The 16,833-nt window shown below is 42.6% G+C and overlaps 2 protein-coding genes across 9 annotated transcripts in view; one reads left to right on the top strand and one right to left on the bottom strand.

The window, feature by feature from the left end:
- Window positions 1-2,172: 2,172 nt before the first annotated feature.
- ribc1 (RIB43A domain with coiled-coils 1) lies at window positions 2,173-6,195 on the top strand (the record flags this gene model as incomplete). The annotated part of the gene is made up of 7 exons (XM_083769717.1): window positions 2,173-2,371; window positions 2,474-2,691; window positions 3,494-3,622; window positions 4,142-4,258; window positions 5,069-5,308; window positions 5,704-5,870; window positions 6,114-6,195. The coding sequence occupies 7 exons, from the start codon at window positions 2,173-2,175 to the stop codon at window positions 6,193-6,195; spliced, it is 1,152 nt and encodes a 383-aa protein (XP_083625843.1).
- A 119-nt stretch (window positions 6,196-6,314) lies between these two features.
- The window catches only part of l1cama (L1 cell adhesion molecule, paralog a), a 46,678-nt gene continuing 36,159 nt past the window's right edge, over window positions 6,315-16,833 (bottom strand). For 2 of the 8 annotated variants that reach the window (XM_083769145.1, XM_083769146.1), the window contains 10 exons: window positions 16,391-16,506; window positions 15,211-15,427; window positions 14,701-14,820; window positions 14,210-14,386; window positions 13,982-14,095; window positions 13,439-13,588; window positions 12,872-13,000; window positions 10,460-10,532; window positions 9,731-9,796; window positions 6,315-9,482 (listed from right to left, as the gene is read on the bottom strand). In XM_083769145.1, the coding sequence (XP_083625271.1) occupies window positions 9,239-9,482; window positions 9,731-9,796; window positions 10,460-10,532; window positions 12,872-13,000; window positions 13,439-13,588; window positions 13,982-14,095; window positions 14,210-14,386; window positions 14,701-14,820; window positions 15,211-15,427; window positions 16,391-16,506 (1,406 nt within the window). In that variant the 3' untranslated portion in view covers window positions 6,315-9,238. The remainder of the gene's footprint in view (window positions 9,483-9,730; window positions 9,797-10,459; window positions 10,533-12,871; window positions 13,001-13,438; window positions 13,589-13,981; window positions 14,096-14,209; window positions 14,387-14,700; window positions 14,821-15,210; window positions 15,428-16,390; window positions 16,507-16,833) is intronic. The other 6 variants (XM_083769147.1, XM_083769148.1, XM_083769149.1 and 3 more) reach the window with 6 other exon arrangements.

Here is a 16,833-nt window from a genome sequence, read left to right as displayed (position 1 = left end):
TAGCATTACAAAAAGGAGCTACATCTGACTGCAGGTGCATAACACAGAAATAGCACATTTCTGGACCAAGCTCTCAAACTCGCAGATTCTAAACTTTTAAATATCATGAACATAAGAGAAGAGGGGGTGAGGATTTATCTTAACTCTCTCACCTTTGGATGATGTCCTTTTGATCCTGGAAGATAGACAACATCTCCATAATTATATTTTATGCTATGTACTCCATGCTTTGGATGCGTGCCAGCCCTGCAATGGCACAGAGATAATCAGTATCAATGAATGAATGAATGAATGAATCTTCTCTGGATCAGAATCAAATTCGGCCCTGTACTGGGGAGTTTTCTTGTGGCCCTGGAACACTATCTATACCCCCCCCCCCCCCCCCCCCCCCCCCAAAAAGTAAAAGATAAATAAAAACGGGTCCCTCGTCCCTGGCACGGAAGTGTGAAGGCTGATATGGTGAAGTGATTGTGGACTTGATTGTAGACTTGATTGTTTTTTAAGTAGTTATTGGGTATCAATGAGCTGTAGTGTATGTTGCAGACCAGGCCCATTGCAAGTTGCTGTATACTCTAGTCTTCTACCCTGAGCGATCCCACCCTAGTAAAATGAGCATTGTTTCTAGAATGGAATTAAGGCCAAGCAGAGTAGCCTGACCACTGACCAGTTTGTTTTGGGATGTCTGAAGTCTTGTTTGTAAGGCCTTTGTGGTGCTATTGTACCGTGAGGTGCATGCAGCCATGCATATACTTGACATTGGATGAGTGCTCCTCCTCAATGAGGAGATCCTGTACAAACCATAGGGGTACAAACTTCTTGTTCTTTGACTTTTTTGTATTACTTTATTTTATTTTACACTGGAAAAATTATAGCCTCTAAAATGCAATCCAGGTAGGTAATTTCCTCTTTTCTTTCACATTTGTCAGAAATTGTCACCCACTTTTAGTACTGTGAAGCTGTTTAGAGAGAATGGATTCAGTTTTACCTACTAGGTGTAATGTTTGTTGTATCAGCAAGCCAGGAGCAGATTCTACCGAGTTCAGAGTTGAGGGCTTTTTCAACCTGCAATTTGTCCCTGTATGAGACCAGCAGAGCCGAGTCATCCGCAAACAGGAACAAATCGCAGTCACAAGCTGACTCCACAAGCTGACTCAAGCCACTCATATTCATATCTGTGAAAAATAGCCTATAATACATGTTGTTATCGCTCGTAAAACTCAAATAAAAATAGTAACCACTTAACCCTTTCACACTTACACTCATACAGTACTTGCACAAATGTTTTTATGTATTGTATTTGTATTTATTTCATTTGTTCTTTTCTTTTTTCCCCCGATTTTTTGTATTGGGAAATGAGTGGTAGTAGTTGGTGCACAAAATATTAAAATAGTATAGGCCTAGTTATCCTTTAACTTTAGAATTTAGCTATAATATAGTTATACACAGTTTGTCATTCATAATTTAATTTGACACTAGTCTGACTGGGGAAACTTATTATCGAGTAGCCTGCACCAGGTGGTGCTAGTTACATTCAGCTCAGACCCAGACCAACCAACCAAGCATGCGCACGCAGCGCACCTTTGGTTGCCATGGCTACAAGTCACCAAACACAGAAAAATGTCACTTGCATGCATTTCTCCATCAACTGCAGGGCTAATGTATTGATCTAAAAGGGCTGTCGGCAGCGGTAAGTATGCCCTATTGGTCGAAACCTCAACTTACTTGAGTTAATAGAGATTGTATAGTGTTTACAAAATCAGCATAGCCTTGGATCAAGACTATCATACAAGTCATAGATGTATTTGATCGAATCTGACAGCCTGACTTTTACTTTCTATGCCTTTGCAGCAGCCTTTGAATAGTTATAATAATAATAATAATAATAATAATAATAATAATAATAATAATAATAATAATAATAATAATAATAATAATAATAATAATACATTTATTTTATAAGGCGCCTTTCAGGGTACTCAAGGTCGCCGTACAGTTATGTTATGTTTATGTATGTCAATGTGTGTGTGTGTGTGTGTGTGTGTGTGTGTGTGTGTGTGTGTGTGTGTGTGTGTGTGTGTGTGTGTGTGTGTGTGTGTGTGTGTGTGTGTGTGTGTGTGTGTGTGTGTGTGTGGTGATGTTTTCATATTAAAGCTCACAGTAGAAACGGTGAAAATGTATAAAGTGGATTTACCAGTGAACCACACAGCAGAGGAGGCTGTTGCGCGCCGACGCGCTGCAGAGGTCGCACGCAAGGCTCGAATCTTCAACACACGGAGCCGCGTGTTGGGCGTGGATCTCAGTGCTCTGGATCAGCAGGTGGAAGAGAAGAAACTACGTCAAAAAGTGGAAAGACAGCGAGAGGAGGCTTTTGGTAACATAGAGGGGCTGCAGGGGACATCAATTAATTGAATTGGATTTATAATTCAATCACCACTGTGTGTTACATGTTGTTTTACTTGTCCAAATGCTGCAGATGAGTTGAGAAGGAGCCACGAGGAAGCGCTGTTGCAGCAAGCAAGAGCTGAGGAGGAGAGGCGAGCGGCGTTGAATAGAGACCTCATTCAGTATCGCACCGTTCATCAGCGCGTGGAGGACTCCCGGGATGCCGATCTCATATGTGACCTGAAGGGGGCGCTCGGACCCACCATTCCAGAGGCAGAGCTGGGACCGGCCAGTATGCAAGTCTTTCAGGTTGGGCCTTATGACAGTGATGGGATTTTTTAAGTGGTGCAACCACTTCTACATCCAGCAATGTCCGCATGTATCATGTATCATGTATCATGAGTGTGTGCGCATGCGTGAAATTGGAACGAGAGAAGTATGTGACATGGCTGCCACCTGCTGGACGCAAACGATACAGAGAAGAAATTGGAACGATACAGAGAAGAAATTGGAACGATACAAATTGGAACGATACAGAGAACCAATAGACGGGAGTTGCACCACTTGGTTCACACTGGTGTGATTTCTTTTTTTACATATCAGAGTAGCAGTGGAAATTCACCCAGTGTCCATCAGCGAATGGTTGAATAGATCAGTGGTTCCCAAAGTGGGGTCGGGGGACCCCTATAGGGGTCCTTGAAGGAGTTCAGGGGGTCCCCAGCTAAATGATACTTATAGGAACCAAATGGACCCTTATGGGTCTGTAACTCAGAAAGTGTACAAATGGAACCAAATGGACCGTTACGGGTCCATTTGGTTCCATTTGTACACTCTCAGAGTTAAATTAACTTTGATTTTACAATATACATTGGGGTCCTAGAGATAGAAATGGGGGACCTTAGCCTAATTCACGTCAAACCGGGGGTCCTTCAAATTAAAATGGTTGAAAATCACTGTCCTTACTCCTTGGCATATATTTTCTAATGGGGGTCTGCAGGCTAATGAGTGTCAATTTAGACGTCCTTGACATGAAAACGTTTGAGAATCACTGGAATAGATGATACTTCAGCATCAGTCCTATACTTTATTTCTCAGTTTATTTTATTTAAAGGGTGATGACATTGGAGAGAAAGAGAGGAAGAGAATGCAGATGGAGAACACAGAAAGAGAGCTACGTGGGCAGAAGGAAGTCGACGAGAAAAGGCGTGTGGAGGACAAATACAAAGGTGAAGGCACACATGCACGCGCGCACACACACACACACACACACACACACACACACACACAGTACACAAGGAGTGATCACCGATGCTCTGACGTACAGTGTAGGCCCTTTAAATCATGCACATGCTTCATGCACTCGTGCACAAACAATCGCACACTCCCACACGCATGCCCTTATCCCGAGGTGACGTTGATGGATGCTCATCTTAAAGGGCCGTTATGTGTGAGAGTATGTTGTTGGAGGGTGATGTGATGGATGTGGGTGTGTGCAAACAAAGTATATGCAGTGTGTGTGTGTGTGTGTGTGTGTGTGTGTGTGTGTGTGTGTGTGTGTGTGTGTGTGTGTGTGTGTGTGTGTGTGTGTGTGTGTGTGTGTGTGTGTGTGTGTGTGTGTGTGTGTGACTGTGTGTGTGTGTGTGTGTGTGTGTGTGTGTGTGTGTGTGTGTGTGTGTGTGTGTGTGTGTGTGTGTGTGACTGTGTGTGTGTGTGTGTGTGTGTGTGTGTGTGTGTGTGTGTGTGTGTGTGCATTTCAGAGGTGCTTAGAGGAAAAGAGATGGTACATCAGGATCTGAGGATGGTTCAGCTGGATGCTTTGGAGGCGGAGTGTAATAAAGCTGCTCGCATCGCACTCAACAACTACAATCATGCTCTGGTGGGTAGGCTATTATCATCATGCACACGTGCGCGCATGTGTGCACACCACCTGCCAAGTGTCCTCAAGGCAAAAACCCAGCGAGGTGTTGAGTTGTGGGATTTTTGGTTGAATTGAAATAACTAATTGAAGATGCTAAACGATGCGTGCACGGTCACTGGGGGGGATCGGTGCATTGCCATTAGTGATGGTGAAGTGCTTTAATGTATGCATACATGGGCCCAGTCTGTGTTTTAAAAGCCCCCGTTTAGCTATTCCCACTTCCCTCACACACGCATGCCTGAATGCACTCTAGCTGAAATCTCCAGTGGGAGGTGTCATTATAAATCCTTAAGGTCACATCATTCTTTCATGTCAATTATGCGGTTCCTCTAATAACCACTCACATGCACGATGCACAAGAAAACACCACTGACTGACTGAGGGGAACGCTGGTGTCTCAGGAGGATGTTCAACATGTGGTTGACCCCCCCAGGGCTGAACTAACCACAGATCAGAGCTCAGGTGACCCAAATGTTTTCCAAGTTCCTAATCATCAAGGGAACTATCGGACTGACCGTGGATCAGTGGTCAGTTTTTTTACACTATGCACATAGTGTTTTATATTTTGTGATGACATAGAATTTTGTTGTTATTTTTCATGTCATATGAATTGAATACCCAAATGGAAACAAGACCTCAAGGACTTTTCAGTGCTATCCTTTTTAGACCAAGTGTTTAACTGCACTAGCTCTGCTGCTGTTTTACATTTCTGTCTAATAAAGTATTCAATCAATCAATCAAGCCTAATCTGCTCTCGCCACCATGCAGGCTGCAGGGCGAGCAGAGAAGCTGAGAGAGCGTCGTACGAGGGAGGAAGGGGAGGGTCTGGCGGAGATGTGGCACATGGTGACGTCGGACATGCTGACCGAGTGTGCCGAGGCGGCAGAGAGGGAGTCTGGGGGCGAGCCGGGGCGGCCCAGAGTTCTGACGGACAGGTGGAGAGGAATGAGCGCAGAGCAGCTCAGAGAAATCCTCAGGGAAAGAGAGGATCAACGTCTTGAGAGACACGTAAGTCACACTGGAGCACACAATAGGACGCAGGTTTCTATAAGCTTCTATATTCAATGTTCCAAGATAGATGTCAACACAAGGTGGTTAATTCTTTTTATATATAAACAAAGAAATAAACAAACAAACAACAAATCTAAGAAATACCATGAATAAAAACATAATTCAGAAGTAGTGAAAATAGCAGATCTACAAGTACACAAAGTGTCGTTTTGCAAGCCCGTTTGGATCCCGAGCAAACGTTTAATTTCTCTTTGGGGTGATTTGGGGATCACTGCTCAGTGTGAAGGTCAGCACAACACAGGTTGCCACAAAAGAAAAGTACGGAGCATGTCCTTTTCAAAAGTCTGTCAAATGTTTTTTTTTCTTCTTCTGTTGCATGTTGTATTTTTCAGAAGCAGCTTGAAGCTGAGAAGCTTCTCGATGCTGCATGGGACTTCCAGCGAATGAAGCTCACTAGAGAGGCAGAGGAGGAGGAGATGAGAACAGAAGAAGTCCAGAGGGAGACGAGGACACAGATGGACCAGTACAACCAGCAGCTAGCTAAAGAACAGCAGACATAGTAAGCTCATGCATACTCAATACATGCGCATGTATACTACTCATACAAGCATGCATATAGCCTATGAAAAATAAATGCCTTATTGAGTATTCAGTAGTGTGGGATAGCAAACTTTGGTATGAGGCCTTGAGATGTATAGAATTCAGAATAAGCATACATACATTATTATATGCAGTATATAATTTATACATTTGTTTTAGACAGTAAATGACTATGTACTGTATTCTTCTGTATCTTCCCCAGTCAAGAGTACCTGAACAAGAAACTCTACACCAACAAACCCACTGCAAACTTCTTCAATCAGTTCAATACCAGCTCTCGCTGACCAGTCCAGCACCTCACACTCACACAAGTAAATAAATAAATGAAGTAGTCTATTGATTGTTTTACTCAGTATTTATTCCCATCTGCCATCCATACAAAAGGGGTATTCAATTCCTCCAGAGTATTCTTAGGTTGCACACAGCATCGATGTTTGTAAGCGATACGGATAGGGGTGATACTGACGACAGAAAGGGACTCCTATTTTGGTACAGATTGTTCCAGTTACTTTATTTTGGATCATATATTCAGTTACAGTAGTTGACTCATCAATGCAGATACAATAATATTGGCCCCATATGCAGTACAAGTCCACTCAGAAGCTGACCAACCAAAAGCCCAACCCCACCCCACTCCTGTCTTTCTCCATGGCACAAACTTCCCTGGTCCTAATGGTGTTCCCCACACAGCCTACACAGAGGCACATCTCCCTCCGGCAGTGACATACTGTATATATATAACCCTCCGCCCCTACTTCCCCGTTCCCCGTCTCCATCAACGATCCCCTCCCACCTCACTATTAGACATCCATCAGTACTGAAGAAGCGTTACTTGCCGTGGTTCTCTATATATGCGGTTTTTTCTTTTCATTTTTTTTAAACGTTTTAACTGTATTTAAAAAAAGGAGGAAACACAACGTAGGTGGAAAAAAAGGCTAGCGGCCTCAGCTTTCCCCTCAATGCATGAAAAGCAAAAGAGCGAGTGGCAGTAGAGTGAGTATCTGCGCGCGTACACTCAATCCTTCATTCAAGGTGAACATTTGCTCTGACACTGACAAAACACAGATGTTTAGCAGCAGATAGTCGAGATAGAATATTGACATGTTTCATGTCGTTCATCATTACTGTATGAAAAATAGAATTCTAACTTTTCTTTTTTCCCTTTTTGTCCTGAGTGCGTCTGTACAATCAACAGGGACTCCACTCAAAGTACAGTTCCTTCAGTGTGCCACTAGCCCATATAAACACAATTTACTCTATTTGCAATCTCTAGGATTGTCAATACAGTAGGTGGCATTTTAGTCTAGTGGCAGACTATTGTTTTGAGTATAGGGAGTGCAGAAACAGCAACATTGCATACGTATAGCTTCTCCCTGTGGTAAGCACAAACTGGCTCACTGCATCCCCATCTCTAATAAATGCACCAGACAAAGACTCCACAGATACTCACTGCACTGCAAAGGTTTACTAGATGGTTACAGACATGAATGCGATCTTAGCTCTCTTTCCAATGCTTCTACTATACTATACTAAAAGACGATAGGAATGAATTGGCAAACGTCTAAGGAAAGATGGGGATTTTTTTTTTCTTTTTTAATATTTATGTTTTTAACTAGGAACTAGCTTTATCTAAAACAGCCAAATCTCACTTTAATTATTTGTCAAATAAGGAAAGTGTGAATAGCGTCAATACAAGGAAGGGAAAGACTACTTGAAACGTTTCAAAATGAACGTAATACAAAGTTAAAACCTGCACATTTTTCACATTAACCTTTTTTATCATACAAACGTTCGGTTAATCAAAACAATCTTTAAGGGCTGTATATTTACATTCAATGAAATGCTGAAAGCTCTCACTCCAGGATTTGTCATATCCATACCAAAACCATTATCTCTCCAGTATATCTCCAGAATTTCTTTTTCCTTTCCAAAAAAGGTTTTTGGCATGTCAATAATACTTCTAACCAGCTCTAACAAATAATACATTCTGCGTTTGATGTAAATATCAACTGCTTGCCTTCGGTGTACAATGGCTGCTGTCACATCTTGCATTGATGAGGACCTGAAAATAATATGTTGAGTGTCACCCACAAATCACCACTGCTCCATTTTGTGACGGGTGAGATGGACAGATATGGGAAGATTGTTCATTAGAGACATTTGTTTAATACACTGTAGAAAGAGACACTGACAAATACAGAAAGCTACACAAAGGTCTCTACACAAAAGAATTACAGAGTTTCATACCAATAATGACATTACACTTCTGGTGAAAAGGCGACAGAGTAATGACATCAGTCTGTTGCTCTATGCAGACCCGGCAGGCACAGGGACTTATAAGGAGCATGTACATATCCATAATACTGTCTTATGGCTAATAGATAAATGTAGATGCAGTTATATACACCACGTGCTATTCAGCAAATTCCTTTTATGCATCCAATGTTATTTATAATAAGAAACCTGGCTTCAGTTAGTTGTAGTGATATCTTGATTCATTATGAAACGTGTCAGTAAACCTATAGGGCATGAAGTACTGAATTACATAAGGGATGTAAAAAAAATCATAAGAAACGGTTGAAAACATAAATAAAACACTGACATAACCAAAAGTATGATTTGTATTAAAAAAGTTTCATAGAAAAAAATTACATTTAAAAAAAATGGCAATTACTGTCTTGAGACATCAAAATGGCTTTAGACACGTACAATGCAAAATAATATAAAATGCATGATCATGAATATTTAAGATTGACGACTTCCCACATCAGCTTGTGCCTCTCTTGTTTGCCTCATAAGACTCTCCTAATGCCCCCCTCCACCAATACACCTCTCCGCAGCACCACAACCTAAAATCTCTCTGATATGTCGATCTCTATGGCATTCTAGCTTCTTTTTTTTTTCCTTTTTTTTATAGTTGTGTTTATCATAACATCTCTCCCAATCCAATGTCACCATGATAAGGGATAGAGAGAAAAGAGGCAAATAGACGAAAGCCATAATCAGGTATGCTGTAAACTACGAAGAGTAGAGGGGGGTGGAGGTCTAAGGACATCATAAGGTCAGGGAACGGGTCTCTATCTATTGTCTTTCGTCAGTCAGACTTGTGTCTCACCGTCCACTACTCTGGACACTCCTTTGGTCAGAAAATAGTCGGGTCAATCAGATGGCTGCCAGGGGGCATCTGAATAGTCAATGTATCGATCGCTTAGTTAGTAGTCACACTATGGATCACAAAGTCAGCGGGGAGCAGGAGCGTATGGGCACGTACGTGTTGACATGTTTTGGTCTGACAGTTCCCAGGGGACGTGGGTGGGTGTGTGGAGGTTAATCCAGGATGGCCACCGAGTTGGGCAGGCCATTGTTGGTGGGAGAGACGGTGGTGGGGTTGAGGGGGGAGCTGTCCGGTAAACCCTCACTGGGACGGCTGTACTGGCTGACCAGGGACTCGTCTATGTTCAGCTCGGTGGTGATGGCACTGCTGCCCAGGAACTCCAGGGTGTCCTCGCTGCACAGCTTGCTCCCGTCACACAGGGATGCCTGGCTGGCGGTGTTCTTCTCCTCGTTGTCACTGCAAAGGGACAACAACGTGGGGGAGAGAGGGAGGAGGAAGAGCAAGGTGGAAAGAGAATACAACAGAAAAAGGTCAAAATATCTTATTAATAGGCTTCATGAAAAGACAAGTGTCATTCAATGATTTATAGTGAGGCTTTTCGCAGATAACTGAATATATACTGCATACAATCTGAAAAGTTGAAAACAAAATGAAAGCATGGTAAATTAGCTTTTTCTAAACACAAGACAAATGTGTATAACTACTAGTATAAGGTGGTAGCAGGGGAAGCATGCACCAGTAAGCACATCCCAGCATACCTTTCTAGAGATCTGTTAAGCAGGGCGAGGCATTGGTCAGAAGAGGGAAGAGTGTAAGGAACACAAAAGGTTAGAAAAAAACAATGTCAAGGGAACCAGGGTTGATTTATGAAGTTAAATGATCAATACAAGAAATCATAGGCTGATGTTGAGATTAGTGATTCTCAATTATTTCAAGGACCCCCAGTATGATATGCATTAGGTCAAGTAACCTTTGGTATGTTTTTTTTATCTCTGGGACCCCAATCTACAGTACAATGTAAACTCTGAAGTCTTTAGTTAACGTACACATGGAACCAAGTGGTTTTGTAAGGGTCCATTTGGTTCCATTTGTCTCCGTCTCTCAGAATTACAGATCAGCAAGGGTCACTTTGGTTCCTAACAATTTGTCTCGTGTATAGCCAGATGGTTAGATATCTATCTGTGTTCTACGTCCGCTCTAGATATCTATCTGTGACATCTAAATTCAGTGAATGGGAAAACTGGGTGGAAAAAAATTCCAAAGAATTCCCCAGACCTATCAGTATAAGCTGATCTCTCTGCTTATCTGGCTTTACGTGAGAGAGATTACCAAACTATCAATCACTTAGGCTGGAACCCCCCTCAAATACCCTTGGGGGTCCCTGGACCACACGTCAAAAGCCAGACGTCTCTAGAAGACTTGACTGGACAAACCTGTACTCTCCAAAGGTCTCATCCTTCATAGGCCGTGCTTCTGAATCCGTTGGACCCTCTTCTTTATCTTTGACTGAAAGGGACAATTGGATTGGATTTCATTATCAGTCCTTTAATCGCCAAGATCATCTCGGATTTGCTCTCTGAGCCACTTCTGGGAAGTTGACAAATGACAGTCTGCCGATATATGGTACATGATAGCACGATGGTGACGAACAACCATTGGACAATGCTTCGGTAACATATATGGTAGACAAAGGATTTAGTGGCTATCTGTAGCCACTATATGTAAACTGACAGCGTGTATATATTATGTGGCTCAGACGTTTGTGTTTGAGATTCTTCTTATCAAATTATGCTGAATATGCATCTTTGTAAAGACATTTTAAAATAGGCTTGTTAAAATGTTGAAATTATGTAATTTATTCATCGCTATGGAAAGTCTATTACCGATTGTTATTATGGTGGCATATCATCACGGATTCAACAGGATTGTTTTGCCATGTCCTTTCTTCCTTGATAAAGATATATTTTGGACTGCTTACTGTTTCTATCCTCATCTCATTAATAGCACATAAAATATATACAGAATATTCCCCCAGAAAGCCAGGGCAAGTGTTTAGCATCTGTCCCTACAGGGACGTACCACCTTGGCATTAAGCAGAGCATACAGTATCCTCTCTTAATTCCACTTACAGTATTTCCATTAAAAGCCTGGTTGCTTGCTGAAGCATATTCTTCTGACGTCTCAGATCCTGTTCCCACTTAGATCTAATTTTCAATAATAGTTATGTATATAGCTCTAGAGTCTAGACAATTCAATGCCCTCAGCATAATGGCTTCTATTCGTTTCCTGGAACGGAACTGTCTGAGTAAACTTTGTCAGCACGAACATTTGAGTTGAAACAAGTCATCAGTGAGAGATCCCTTAAGTAACATCCTATGCTGCACAGTGCACATGCCATTTGCCACACATCTTTTAACTGCATTCCCAGGTGACCAAAAAATCACACCCGTGTGAACTGAGTGGTGCAACTCCCCTCTCCCCCCCCTCTCTCATTAGCAGGCAACAGTGCAGCACTATCTCTCTCTCTCTGATTCTGGCACAACAGTGCCCCTACTGGTACTCATAGTCATACTGGTGCTCATTAACACACACATTAACGTCAGTTACGTCACATAGGTGAACACGGACATTGCTGTTCCTTGGAGTGGTTGCACCACTCAATAATACTAAATAAAAGTGTATGGCTGATCGTGTAGAAGCGGTAACACTCATAACTCAGCTTTAGCATTGCTTAATCCTGTAATTTCAAAAGTCATGTTCAGGTTTTCATGAAATCCCTGTAGAGGTTTGGTTGTACCAGTTCAAGAGATCATCCAGGCTGCCTGGAGTGGTGGAACCAACAGTCTAAGTTATGTACTCAACAGGACCAACAATAAGGCCAATGAATAAACGCAAACTCCTTCATTTTAGGGGCGCCGTAGGGTAGAGAGGCCGTCACACTCTCTACTTGTCTTAAACCGTCTGGTTGTAATCAGAAGGTTTGCCTCCAGGCCCCAGTCTATACATCAAGTGTCCCTGAGCAAGTGCCCCCCCCCCCCCCCCCCCCCCTCGATCTGAGCAGCCATCACCTGGGTGATACTGAAAACTGAATTTCCCCTGCGAAGCTATACAGTAATTTTAAAATAGACTATGAACAAGTAGCACCATGCATCAAATGAAAAGGAGATTGGAAGCACAATTGCTAGTCAAACCAGTCTAAAAATTACCATATCCATCACAACCAAATGTATTTTGCAACCTGCCGTCACAGGCCACAAGTTAAGTAGGACAAGTTGGAACCCTCATTGTTTCTGCCAACAGCCCCAACAATAAGGCCAAATATAACCATTAATAACTGTAATATTAAGTGGAAGACTGTCTGTCTCTCTTCCTTGTTATAGGGTGTGTCTCTATTACATTAAATAGGACTACTAGGTCATTACAGTAGTAAACACCAAAACAGTTCACCAGAAATAAGCAGAAAAATATAAAATAGACACATTGCATGAATGTGACTTAGAACTCTACTGTGGCCGAGTATAATGACTGACATGACGTGTGAAATACAAGCACATACAGTGAGTGAACGTTTCCAGTAGACAGACAAATGAGTTGTATCGCTATAAATCAATACGACGATCAGCATGAGAAGCAGCTCTCAATAACTCAAACATACAGTATAAGTCCAATGTACAGGTCTTAGTTTGCCATGTTTCTGGTATATATTTGAAGATAATTTCCAGGGCCAAGTATAGTGGCTTATTGCAGTTGTTCATGGCCCACTATGACTATATGGCCTTTGATACATACTATGGTTGGCTGTTGAGAACGATGTTGTATTCCCACCGCAGGTGGGCGGGACTTACCTGAATACTTTCCACCTTTGCTTCTCTTGATAAAGCAGAGGATGAGCAATATCAGCAGTAGCAGCACGATGGCGCTCACAAGCCCAATAAACCAGCCCTCTGTGGCAAAGCTTGTGCTCTCCATTACTCCTTCAGACAGGGAGAATGGGAGATTGAGGGCAGGATGAAGAAGGAGAAGAAGTGAGAACATTGGAAACGGAGGCATGGGAGAGGGATGAAAGCACAGGAGGGGATGATGGGATGAAAGAGGATGAAAGGAAGAGAAAGGAGATTAAAAAGAGAGCAAAAGAAAGAGTGAGAGCGCAGGGTGTCCGTAAACCACAGAGACATTCTGTCAGAGAGTGTTACACAAGGGAACCAGGGAAACACGGTGCGACGTCCCAAACAAACAGTACTAATAGATCATTTCATACGGCTCGCCAAGCCCTCTTTTCATCTGGGTTCTTTGAAAGCACTTCAGAAGCATCACAGGCCACCGTGAGACGCTTTGTAGCATCCAAGTCTTTATGTTATAGACGCCCAGAGGAGAGGGAGAAAAAAGGGATGAACTGGGGCATGGGGTCCTACCTGTCCCATTGGTTGTGATGTCAGTCTCCCAGAAGCGGTTGCCGCTGTGGGTGAAGCGTAGGTGGTAATTAGAGCCTGGAGACAGGCCCTTCAGCTCGTAGAAAGCCTGCGAGGAGTTCACAATCTCTGACAGCTTCCATTTATCATTACCTGCGTGAAGGAGAAGTGACATTTTGTTTTTCTTTGTGTTTCAGCACCACAATGTATGTATCCAAAACATGTACAGTTTACTACAGGCTGCAGGGTGAATGAAACGAGGTTTTCCATATACAGTATATCGTCGCTACAAACCTTGTTTCTCCTTGCTACTAATATATAATTTATATTATATATATTATAAGATTTCGAAAAAAATAAATGTATAATGACTGGTCAAAATAGGGACACCACATTTAAAGTGTTTAGATCTGCATGTGGGTTTTATAAATATTTATTAACAAGAACTTAATTATGACAAAAAAATAATAACCATGGATCCACAGGTTTGGCTTATATGTTTTGGACAGACAGCGATAACATGCACATTTTGGGCTCCTTATGTACCCTTCTTGTTGAGGTAGTGGATCTGGAAGACAAGGTTCTTGTGCCTCTCGTTGGTCACCCAGCTGAAATTGACAGACTTCTCTCCAACAGATAGGCCAAAGTTGTCAGGGGGAGCTGAAATGGGTTCCAGACACGCAAACTCACATTCTAGTACTCGCATGAAACAATGGTCACATATTCTTTTCATACACTATGATGCTAATAAACACGCCAGCCTGCTAGTTGTACCTCCTTCCAGAGCGGTGGCGCCCTCCCTCATAATGGGCTCTCCGTCCCCAGCGGCAGTGCGCCCGCTCAGGTAGAAGCGGTATCGGCTGTGTGGGTCCAGGCCCGTCAGGGTGTGGTGTGTGGACATGGGGTCACTGATGTTCACCACCTGCATTATGTTGTCGTCGCTGTCCACGACTGACGACCACCACACAATCACAGAACGCATCACTCAATCACTGCCTGCTCTCTAACACAACCTCCTGGATGTGTGACATGCAACTGACTGATAATGACCATTAGCAAGCTCTGGTATTGACTTTCTTCAGTGCTATCGATCATGTTGAGAATGCATTGTCTTATGCCCTCTATACTGACATCTACTTTTCTATTGTCCTTCATAATGCATGGAAACAAGCACTTAACAAACAGCGAGATAAATTGATGCATGCTGTGGGTGTGGGCCTATGTTACATGTATTTGTAATTGATGGAAGGTGTCAGGTGTAATACCCATGGATTTCAGCTGATATCCTATGAGAATTCCATTGGGTTCGGCAGGTGGAGACCAGCGGACAGTTATCTCTTCCTCTCCTGGACTCTCCAGTTCCAGGGATATGGGAGGACCAGGAGCTAGCAACAAGACAGTCAAGGTTTGATTGAAAATAATGCACTTTTTCATACATTCTTCGGTCTATGAATGGTTTCTTCACCTCAATTTCCCCATAATATTTATCCCTACCATCCGTTCACCTTTTCCCTGTTCAGTTATATGCTCCCTTTGTGTATAATATCAGTGTCACTTCCTATATTGATACTCCTCTGTATAAATAAGGAAGCTAACTAATCCCGGCAACTACCGCCCTGTTTCCATCCTTTGTTCCATTTCAAAGGTTATAGAGAGGTGAATATAATGAGCAGATTGATAGTTATCTGGCTAAACGCAAATGTCTATTAGAATTCCTATCCGTCTTCAGAAGATCTCATTCCACTGACACAAACTCCACCAACACTGTTTCTCACCTCCCTCCCCAGTGTTGAAGGGCAGAGGCTCGGAGGGTGGTCCCTCTCCCTTGCTGTTAAACACGGTGACGGACAGAGCGTAGTGGGAGTATGGCTTCAGACCACTGATCAGCCGCCCACCGTCGTTGGGCCCCGTCTCAATCACTACGGTGGTTTCTGGCTCCCTGGACCTCCGGCCTCGGTGATGGCCCCTGGAGCCCAACCTGGTCAAGTGGATCTGGAACGGGAAATAAGACCAGAGCCAGGACAAGTTGTTAAGGAGGAAAACGTTTGGCTCACCCCTCATTATGTTTCAAGGAAAGAAATCCAGCTTCATATTGGTTTTCTAGATTACGCATTACGTATTCTTTGTTAAAGCTTCATAGATCTTAACTCGCCATTAAAATTGTGTGGTTTTAAAATAGTTACAAAAGGGTATACTGTAGCTCATTTGAGGGTGTTAAAGATGGAGTGTTTTGTATGTGTCTATATGGAGTTACATAGATGTGGTTAAAATATTCAAAATGTCTTCCCTATGTATTTTTGGTTTCTTCCTGAAATCCTTTGAGTCAAAAGGCCCAATCAAAATCACACCACTTTTGTGTGATTTTAGCCATAACCCCACAACAATAATAATATTATTATTATATTTAAAGATGGAGTGCCACAAATTTTTTTCTCCAGTTTTTCATGTGTCTATGAGGTGACAGTACTTCATTAGACACCCTGGAGTTGTTTTTATGTGCAATGGTGTATTAACTTTGTATTTAGGGTTTCTTCCTGGAGGCTGAACCCTTGACAGTCAAACGGGCCAATGAAGTAAACAGTAATATAGTGACATCACACTATCAGCCCCTCCCCAAACCCCTCCCCCCTTTATCATACTACTACAGCTGTGGGTGCGGCTTCAGTTCAGGTGGATCACCACCCATCACCACCCACCAGGCAGACCAGGCATACTTAATGAACTGGTGGGCGTGTCCACATAAAAGCATGATTTTAACAAATACTGTACACTTTTTGGAAAAAGTTCTTCCCCCTTATATTGTAATAATACCTGATGATCATGTTTTAGGGTGGAAAAAAATGGTGGCACTTAATAATAATTGTTTTTTTAACTTGGACCTAGAGAATATCACATTTTAGCAGCAAGCAGCAACAGAAATTAGGCCAAAGAATAGAATAGATACAAGACAATGACCTTGTATCCCAGCAGGAGTCCTCTGACTGTCTCCTTGTCCACTGGGGCCCAGGTCACTCTGACGGCTGTGGCGTTCAGCACCGCCATTCCCACATTCATGGGAGCCTCTTGGGGGTCTGAGAGACAGAGAGTGGATGACAATAGAGACACAGTGACTGTTGAGAAGGGATCCAGAGAGAAAGCTCCAAAAGTTTCTTCGCTGATTAAAAAAAAGACAACTTTAGCGACTGTTAGATCAAGATATTTCCAGACCTTTTCCATAAGGCATTCTTTTCTTTTCAATTTGGCAAATATTGTCCATTTTCTCTAAATTAAGTCGAGTTAAGTCGCCATTCAGACTGGATGGTCCTATACATAGGGTGGTATTGACACACCATGCCTCCTCCGACCGATACACATGGAATGGCCTGCCTCCTCTTTTCACCTGGAAGAGCCATGTCAAG

This window comes from Protomyctophum parallelum (assembly GCF_964188405.1).
Source record: "Protomyctophum parallelum genome assembly, chromosome: 7".
In the NCBI taxonomy this organism is placed as follows: domain Eukaryota; kingdom Metazoa; phylum Chordata; class Actinopteri; order Myctophiformes; family Myctophidae; genus Protomyctophum; species Protomyctophum parallelum.
Note: the sequence above shows the minus strand (reverse complement) of the source record. Positions and strands in the feature narration are given on the sequence as shown.